Source organism: Planococcus citri, chromosome 3, assembly GCF_950023065.1.
Source record: "Planococcus citri chromosome 3, ihPlaCitr1.1, whole genome shotgun sequence".
In the NCBI taxonomy this organism is placed as follows: Eukaryota; Metazoa; Arthropoda; class Insecta; order Hemiptera; family Pseudococcidae; genus Planococcus; species Planococcus citri.
In genome coordinates, this window is record NC_088679.1 from 50280661 (window position 1) to 50289055 (window position 8395).

Genomic DNA, 8395 nt, shown 5'->3' on the forward strand with positions numbered 1-8395 from the left:
TGTTTGATAACCAATCGTCAAAATTAAAAAACTGAAGAATTTGAGATACCATGGAGACATAAGATAATCAATGATTGACTACTATAAAAAGTTAGAAATACACGCGCAACACAGAATACAAAAAAAAAAATTTATTTTAAAAAAGAAACACAAACATTCGGATGTACAGGTATCAATTACACAATATGCTCTAGTCGAACAAACCTGAAACAAACAAAAAAAAAATCAAATATAAGCAACGTACCACCTCTATGAGGAATTTTATACTATTTCAATTATCAACTACGACACACACACAAAATGAGTAGGCAATTTCTCATTTAAAACGTTTTCAGCACCGAGTAAATCAGTAGCTAATACATACATAACAAACTTTTAATCATAGATTTTCGCCTTACTCAAATAAATTAATAACCTGAGAATACAACATCACAATAAGATGTTAACTTCAGTATAGAAGGATTTCCTTCAAGACTGATCAGTGAAAATACTTCATTAAATAAAATAACTAAGCTTTTAGCTATCTTACCGAATCCCATATCATCGTCTGATTCATCTGATTCTTCTTTCTTCTTTTCTTCAGCTTTGGGTGCTTCTGCAGCAGCTGGAGCAGCGGCGGCGGCGGCAGCTAAATTGAAAAATAAATTACGCATTTCAGTAGGACTCAACATTACAATACGAAATTACGAATAAGATTCGATAAAGAGATTTTCACTCACCTGCACCGGCAGCTGGAGCTGCGGCACCTACTCCACTGCCAACGTTGGTGATCAAGTCCTTAGGATTAATTCCTTCCAACGATTTGGCGAATAATCCTGGCCAGTATGGCTCTACTTCGACTCCTGCTGCTTTCAACACGGTTTGAATTTTTTCACCCTGCAAGGATATGAAACACACGTTATTATAAGGTAAGATTACGTACATACATGACGAAAATTGACACCATTCTATCACATTATTAGTCAATAGAGAAATCAAAATATGTCATTGCTAATCGTGAAATGACAAAGATTAAAAAATAACCACGTGTATTAAATAATGAACTTACGGTGACAGCAACATCGTCATCCACCAGGATCAAGGCAGCGTAGACACAAGCTAATTCGTTTTTACTCATTTTGATGAAGATAAACCCTAAACGTGAGTTGCCGAAGCCTTAGCTCTAAATTAAGAGAACACAACGTTTACTGTAGGTTTAAAAATTACGACAAAATTTTCGACGAAAAGAGGCGATTTTTGGTCACATTAGGTCTTCGTTTTCGAAATTTTCGAAAAATTGAATTTTGTTGGAATTTTAGTCGGAACCGCGGTGTGTTTTCAAAAAATCACAGACAAGTCAAAAACAGAGTGGAAAAAAGTTGAACTTTTGTTTTGCTTCTTATTTTATCCGCAAGAATCTCTAGTGTATTGTTTTGTCTAGATTTGATAAGAACATTCCCGAAAATAAAAATTGATAACCATGATGAAATTTTTCTAGAAAGACCATGACAATAAATTATTGGAAAGTGGAAAATTTCTGCGAGGAAGCCGTATTCTTCTTGAAGTAGCCATCTAGAAGTTCATCTGAATTGTATTGTGTGTGAAATTGAAGTACTTTTGATGTAAATATTGTTTCTGAGCGAACCTCTCTCAATTCTTCGAGTAAGTTGCACTTGCATTATACATAATCGAGTTATTATTCATACTTCATAGACAAGAAATGTACTCATATACTGTCGCCTGTGTCATAAAAGCTGATTGCCGGTTTCTTTCTCGTTGTTATTGATCACGATGTTTCTAGAAAGATGCATTCAACATAGTCAATTCAACCATTAATACACACTCTCGATAATCGTGTGTTTGCAGCACAATGAATGTGGACGAAGACTCAGAAAAGGTTGCGGAAGAAAACGAAGAAAATGATTCGACCGATTCCGGTCATAACTTAGCATACAGCCCTGTCAAATCCACAGCTATCGTGAAGTATTCTGCGGTTGAATCGCCTGCCACATTTGCTCTGTTAGAATGTAATACAGATTTAAATTTACCACCTGCAAATTGGCTGAGTAGCTCGGCAGAATCGTACGGATTACGATATGTGCTGTCCAACTCGACCGAGTTTTCAAGGTAAAGAGAACTCGCAAACCAACCATTCCTATTCCGTTGAACCCTAAATTTTTATCTAATTGGTGAAAATTATTTTCAGCTTGCGTATGGCAGACATGTTCCCCGATTGTGTGGGTGAAGTGGATGTCATTTCTGACGCAGAAAATGTGAAAAAACTCTTGAAATTACCATACAGTAGAGGCCCGGTACTGTCAAGCATTTTTTTCTCTACTACTTACTTCATGGAAGAGATTCTAATATAGTTTTATGTTTTAGGTGAGCATGTTGGTTCATCGGGTCAAAGCCACTTTGCTAATAGATGATTTCGATATTCACAAATTTCTATTCAAATCAGCCGAAATAAATTGGCATGCGCTGAAAAACTTTTTACTGGAAAACGTTTTCCATTCTGTGGAAAATACAGTGAGTATTAAAAATGTTTATGGATATTAGTCATATTAATCTCGAAATTCACATCAGTAGATCGATATCATGTGCGTTTTGATTCCAGAAAAAATGCATTACCCATGAAAGCAAGCGACGTTATACGTTACAAGAAGAAAATTTGATTTCCAAATTTTTGTATCATAGTATTGGCCACCTGGAAGAAAAACAACCAAAGAAATTGAAATTCGATAAAGGCGAACAGAGTAAATGCGATTCATCTAGCTCGGTACGATTTATTAATTTCAATCTCCAAATGACCTGTTCGTTTTTAAATCTGATTTTGATTTCTGTTTTTACAGACTCGCCCGCCGTTCCCCGAATCAAATTTAAATGGCGAATTGCCCCAAGGTGAATCGGAGCACATGTTTGCTCGAAACGTTGTGTGGACATTTAACAATATTCAAATGTTGTTAGGGACTGATATGCCCATCTTCGGTGGTCGAACTCATCCATGTGTTAGTTTGAGATTACGGTAAATTTCTTCGATGTGCTGAATTGTGAACAGAACTATCGTTGCTCATTTAAATTTAGACTTTTAATTTAACCATTAAACATGTTTCAGTGATATGTCAAAACCGATTAGTGTTTTAACGGGGATCGACTATTGGTTGGATAATTTGATGTGTAATGTACCTGAAGTTGCGATGTGCTATCACATTGAAGGAATTGTTCAGAAGTACGAACTTATAAAAACAGAAGATTTGCCTTACATGGAAGATTCGAAATTTTCGCCTGCTTTAATTCGAGATGTTGCGCAAAATATTTTAGCTTTTTTGAAATCAAATGCTACCAAAGCCGGGCACACTTATTGGTTGCTTAAAGGTTTGCGGATTGCATTTTTTTTTTTAGAATCACCTACCTATATTTACAATTTTTATGAACTGTCTTTGTTTTCAGGAAAAGACGACGATGTAGTGAAATTATACGATTTGACATCTCTGTGCTCGAATAATATGGTTGATAGTTCACAAAATCCGTTCACTATTCCAGTAGCATTGTTGATGTATCGAGTAGCAAGGAATATGATACATTCTCCTCGAGTCAAATTACCCACAAATCCAGCTACGATTCGTATGTTATTGAAGAACTGTATAAAACTTTTACCGAAAGAGAAATATCCTCAGGTTAGGATACGCTTAAATATTTATTCGCGAGGAAAATTCACCCTATTAAATGTTACTTTTCAATCAATATTAGATCATCACATCAGCCCACTACATGTTTTCGGATTCACTGATTCCGTTGAATACTGACCCAACTAGTCCTAAATTAGAAGATGTTAGCGAGAAGATTTTCAATGATGGATATGAAAAGGATATCCTTTTTGATGAGGAAGAAAATGGAGATGAAGCTGATGTTGAGATTAAAACGTTATGCTTGTCAAAAAAATTGAATTATTGTGGAGAAAAAGTTAAAGGTTGGTTCGCATTTATGATTGTGTATTTTGAATTTTGAAATACATAGTTACCAATGTATCAGTTTAATCTTAAAATTTTACTGATTTTTAGGAAAAAATGTTTTTAACGAGGAAGAACCGGAAATTATGCGAAATTTAGAAAAACGTTGTAAAGTTGCTATCGAGCACATTGCTGACGGATTGAATTGTCTGAAATTTTTTGATGATGTGGATGGTGATATGAAAGCGGTGAGTTCATTTACGACGAATGTTTTCTACTTACAGCTATTAAAATTTCAAATGTAAATTAATTCTGAGAATTTGAGAAATATTATAGACGTAACTCAAGTCAATTTTTTACTTTCAGAAATCACAAGAAAGTGAGAACTTGAACATGGCACATCCAGGTACACCAATTCCTATGCCGTACGAATCCATTAAAAAAGAAACAGATGATCAGAATACCGTCAAAAAATGCGAATCAAAGAAGAAGAAAACTATGAAAAATAAAGAAGAAAATTTCAAATCGTTAGCACATACTACGTACCTTGTGCTTCTTTTCTATCTGCGAGTGAGAAAAATAATCCAATTATTTATTTTTCAGCATTGGATCATTATTATGTCAATCACACATTGAAACCATGCCCACCTGGCAACATCCGCCTGAAGTTGATGATATCATGGCTTGGAAAAGACATTTAAAGATCCTTCTTTACGAGAAAGCTTGTTTGGTGTATGCTACTTTAGCTGAGTACGAGTATTCTGTCGAAAGGTAAGATTGCGTATGATGAATAGATGACATACGCCTCTTTTCTCCTTGTTTTTATCCTATTACCGTGATCGAGATAATTATTATTCTTTCTGTTTGTGGCAGATATGGAAACGCTCTGAAACATATACGATTTGTGTTGGAAAGTCGTGCTCATCTAACAAATGGTACTTGTGAAAATATATTGATGAGTTATTTGCTCGGTCGTGCTGGTGATTGCTGTTTTCAAATTGGTAGAAAATGGGACCTAGTGGATAATTATAAATTAGAATATTCTCAACTGGAAAATTTCGATACCAAAATGAAACATATCCTAGACGAAGAAGAGGTGGAAAAATATAAAGGTGAAAATATTTCAAAGCACCAACTGATAATTCGAATTTAATGGTATTAATTGCGTGTTTATTTTTGTAGAGTTGGATTTTCTCCCATCAGAAATAACTATGGTTGATAATATACTGAATAGCAGTTGGATGTGTTACTCCAAAGCCTTAGAATTAGAAAATCGAGATTTAGAACGCGATAATCTGCAGAGGAGACTTGGGAATATTTGTAATGAATTGGGTTCATTTTATATGAAAAAAGCTAGAGGTATTTAGATTTTTAAAAACTTGTTTTATTTTGAAATCGTTATCGCATATTGATTCAGCGTTTGATCTAAATAAGTATATATATTTTTTCATTCATTTTAGAAACTATGCCAGATACCGATGTGCCTAAAAAACAAGTCGAAGCATTATTCGCTATATCAATGACCCATTTAGAAAATGGAATCAAAGCTTTCAAAAGTGTCAACGATGATGCTAATTTAGCTCTGCTGTATTCGAATACCGGTCGTTTGATGCGTTTAATGGCTCATTTCTATTCTGAAGATAATTTACCTCTTACTAAAGTTGCCAAAAAATTTTATAATAAAGTATGTTTTTATTTTTTCATTTTTTTAAAATAAGAATTTGTGACGATGTTTTTCTGTGTTTACTCATTTTTGTTTGCTTCTGTTTTTAAGGCTTTGAGCGATTACCAATCAGCGCTAACGGCTTTAAGCTACCGACGATTGAATCCAGAAATTTGGGATACAGTATTCTACGAATTGTCTACCACTCTTTACACGATGGCAACTTTATTGCAAGATTATTCTCCTCAGAATTCTATAACTGTAAGTGAAATTTGAATTAATGTATATTTTTATACGAAACGCAAGTTTTTTCTTTTAATGTTCACGAATTCAGCATTAAAATTTGAATTGAACTAAACACAGATTTGCTCTTTTTATTGAAATATGCTTATTTTAACATGCGTATCATGTATTTCCCTTCATTAATCAAGTACATGATTTTAATATAGAACAAGAGCGAGTTGGAGCGTGAAGTTGCGGAATATTTATCAAAAGCTCTGAAATATTGTGATATGGAAACACCCGGTCCAAAACAACCGATATATCAGTATAGAGCGGCAGATATCCACCATCGTCTTGCTAGTTTATATCATAGCATGTTCAGGTACGAAATTATGCTTGGGATTTTTTCACAAATATTATCCATTTTGTTACATTCTATCATTTGCAGGTATCTAACTATAGGTACCTCACAAAATTTTCCATTAATGTTGTGCACTCGGTTTCGATTCATCCGAGCATTCATTTATTGTCCTTATTTGTCGAGCATTTCACTTCTAGATTTGCTGTTCTTGTCCTGGAGTTGATCGGTTTCAAAAATATTAAAACTAAATCAACGTGTGTGTGTGTGTGTGTGGTTTTTTTTTTTTTTTTTTTTTTACAGAGATTTAGATAAAGAATTACCAAGGCGGAATAAAATCGCGCAGTTATGTCATTTACATTACGAACGTGCTGTCAAATTATATTTGAATTTGGAACTTCCAGCTCAGTTCCTTCGAGCACAGTTAGAGAGAATAGCGTTGTACGAGTATTTATCTGAAAGTGAGTTCTACCTACTACATAAATTACGAATTTATCGAATATATTTTTTGAATGATCGTTTTTCTATAGGTTCAATGGGAAACACTAGTAAAATCAAGTTTTTGCAAAACGCATTGGATTTAGTACTACAGTGTGCTCCTATCTTGAAAATTATATGCGAAAGAAAAGAAAACGTGGTTTCATCTTATACTGTTGGAGAAGATAAAGACAACCAATACGGCGCTAAGTTGAATACAAAAGAAAAAGTGAAATTCCAATTAGACGATACTTCTAACCGTAAAGTCAGTTCTAGCAATGGTGACAATGATGACAATGAATCGAAAGAACGGTTGAGCGCAGACGTATTAGATGATTCAAACAACGATAAAAATCCAGATCATGAATCCAAAGGCGAAAAAAGTAAAGCTATCGATGCTGGAGATGATGACGATGATGATGATGATAAGATCGACGATATCGTCGAAGAGAACAAAATGTTAGAGCTTTTAGAATCTCGTTTGCAATACATTTTACGCGTTTTAACTAAACGCTGTACCTTTCTATCGTCGCAACCGAAGTAAGTAATTAAGCATAAAGTTGTGATATTATGCAGTTGAAAGTGAAACCACTGTTTGCTGGTTAAGTTTATACAGCTATTCGCAATGAGGTTTTGCGTTCTAGGAATTTTGCTCGTATTTCTGGATGGATAAAATCTTTCAAAATTTACTCGACTCTAACTGAACATGGAAGGAAGGTTTTAGTTTGAAATTTTATCTACAATCTTAAAACAACATAATGAAAATTGTACTTCACGGGTCAATTTATTCTCGCCATGTTGTTAAATTTTGAACTTTAGAAAAAATTTGATGTTACGTGTAGGATAAAATGGAGTAACTTGGAATTGACAAAATTACCTGCTGAAGGAATTACATGCTTGCAAAAGTGAAATTAATTAATGTGAAAATGGACGTTTGCAAGGTATAGCTAGCTGGAGTAATTGCACGGAAAATTAAATTCGTTTATTGATTTAATAAAAAATAAAAATAAACGAACAACATCAGTTTGAATGAAATTTAAACCGAATAGGTATAAACGTAGAATGGAACGACTCGACGTATACAAATAAAAAAAGCAATTTTCTTTTTACGTTTAATTAATATAAATGAAAGTTAAATTTTACGATGGTTATAATTACCGAGCGTATTTCTACTATGAAACCTTTCTTTTGCGTATAGTGTCTTTGTTTCTAAATTGATATTTTGTTTTCGTTTTGTTAACAGATTCTCAAGTCTTGCTGCCAAGTATAAAAGCATGTATTCGGCGTTACTTAAAACCACCGAAGATCAATGCGGTAAAGTACGTCGTCTTTATGAAATATTGCTAGAATACGCTGATATTAATAATTAATTTTTTTTTCATTCTTTTTCACGGTGTTACGTTTTATAATTTGATAAATGTTCCTTTAATTTGTAATCGTATTTTGCGTTTTGTATATTTATTTTTTGCGAATAAATCGGTATTTATGAAAAGGCGAGTGTCTTTTTTTTTTTTGGTATATCATAATTTGAAAATTATTGATGATAAAAATTTACGCTGGAGTTGATGTTCGAACATAAATCATTCTTGATTTGGATGGAAGTATGAAATCGTTCATCAGAATAATCATGTTGCTTTCTCGTGAATATTTACATTTTCCCCGAGTTCTTTGACGAAGTGATTGGACAAAGAGAATGTTTTTTCAAGAATCATCTCCAATTCAAAAAAGTTTCCTTTCCTCACAAAA

The 8395-nt window shown here is 33.6% G+C and overlaps 2 protein-coding genes across 3 annotated transcripts; one reads left to right on the top strand and one right to left on the bottom strand.

Annotated features, from left to right (window-relative positions):
• Positions 1-116: 116 nt before the first annotated feature.
• On the bottom strand, positions 117-1343 carry LOC135839334 (large ribosomal subunit protein P1-like). Its single transcript, XM_065355325.1, has 4 exons — positions 1049-1343; positions 720-876; positions 530-628; positions 117-204 (listed from the first exon to the last, which is right to left on the bottom strand). The coding sequence occupies exons 1-4, from the start codon at positions 1115-1117 to the stop codon at positions 191-193; spliced, it is 339 nt and encodes a 112-aa protein (XP_065211397.1). The 5' UTR covers positions 1118-1343; the 3' UTR covers positions 117-190.
• Positions 1344-1445: 102 nt separating this feature from the next.
• On the top strand, positions 1446-8141 carry LOC135839330 (erythroid differentiation-related factor 1). Of its 2 annotated transcripts, none has more exons than XM_065355322.1 (20): positions 1446-1641; positions 1781-2106; positions 2186-2291; positions 2362-2508; positions 2597-2758; positions 2832-3004; positions 3095-3354; positions 3430-3656; positions 3730-3949; positions 4041-4177; positions 4296-4456; positions 4533-4700; positions 4803-5041; positions 5112-5288; positions 5390-5613; positions 5704-5853; positions 6042-6196; positions 6476-6633; positions 6703-7189; positions 7893-8141. In XM_065355322.1, exons 2-20 carry the CDS (start codon positions 1850-1852, stop codon positions 8017-8019), a joined length of 3735 nt encoding a protein of 1244 aa, XP_065211394.1. In that variant the 5' UTR covers positions 1446-1641; positions 1781-1849; the 3' UTR covers positions 8020-8141. The 2 variants fall into 2 exon arrangements, with proteins under 2 accessions (XP_065211394.1, XP_065211393.1); XM_065355321.1 differs by having other exon boundaries at positions 1846-2106.
• The last annotated feature ends 254 nt before the right edge of the window (positions 8142-8395 follow it).

Bases quoted from the DNA above. Each gene is read 5' to 3' on its own strand.
- LOC135839330 (XM_065355322.1), top strand. From the start codon at position 1,850: ATGAATGTGGACGAAGACTCAGAAAAGGTTGCGGAAGAAAACGAAGAA. The intron at 3,355-3,429 runs GTTTGCGGATTG...CTTTGTTTTCAG, and splicing joins CACTTATTGGTTGCTTAAAG to GAAAAGACGACGATGTAGTG. The intron at 5,614-5,703 runs GTATGTTTTTAT...TCTGTTTTTAAG, and splicing joins CCAAAAAATTTTATAATAAA to GCTTTGAGCGATTACCAATC.
- LOC135839334 (XM_065355325.1), bottom strand. From the start codon at position 1,117: ATGAGTAAAAACGAATTAGCTTGTGTCTACGCTGCCTTGATCCTGGTG. The intron at 877-1,048 runs GTAAGTTCATTA...ATATCCTTGCAG, and splicing joins ATGACGATGTTGCTGTCACC to GGTGAAAAAATTCAAACCGT. The intron at 629-719 runs GTGAGTGAAAAT...TTTTCAATTTAG, and splicing joins AGCTCCAGCTGCCGGTGCAG to CTGCCGCCGCCGCCGCTGCT.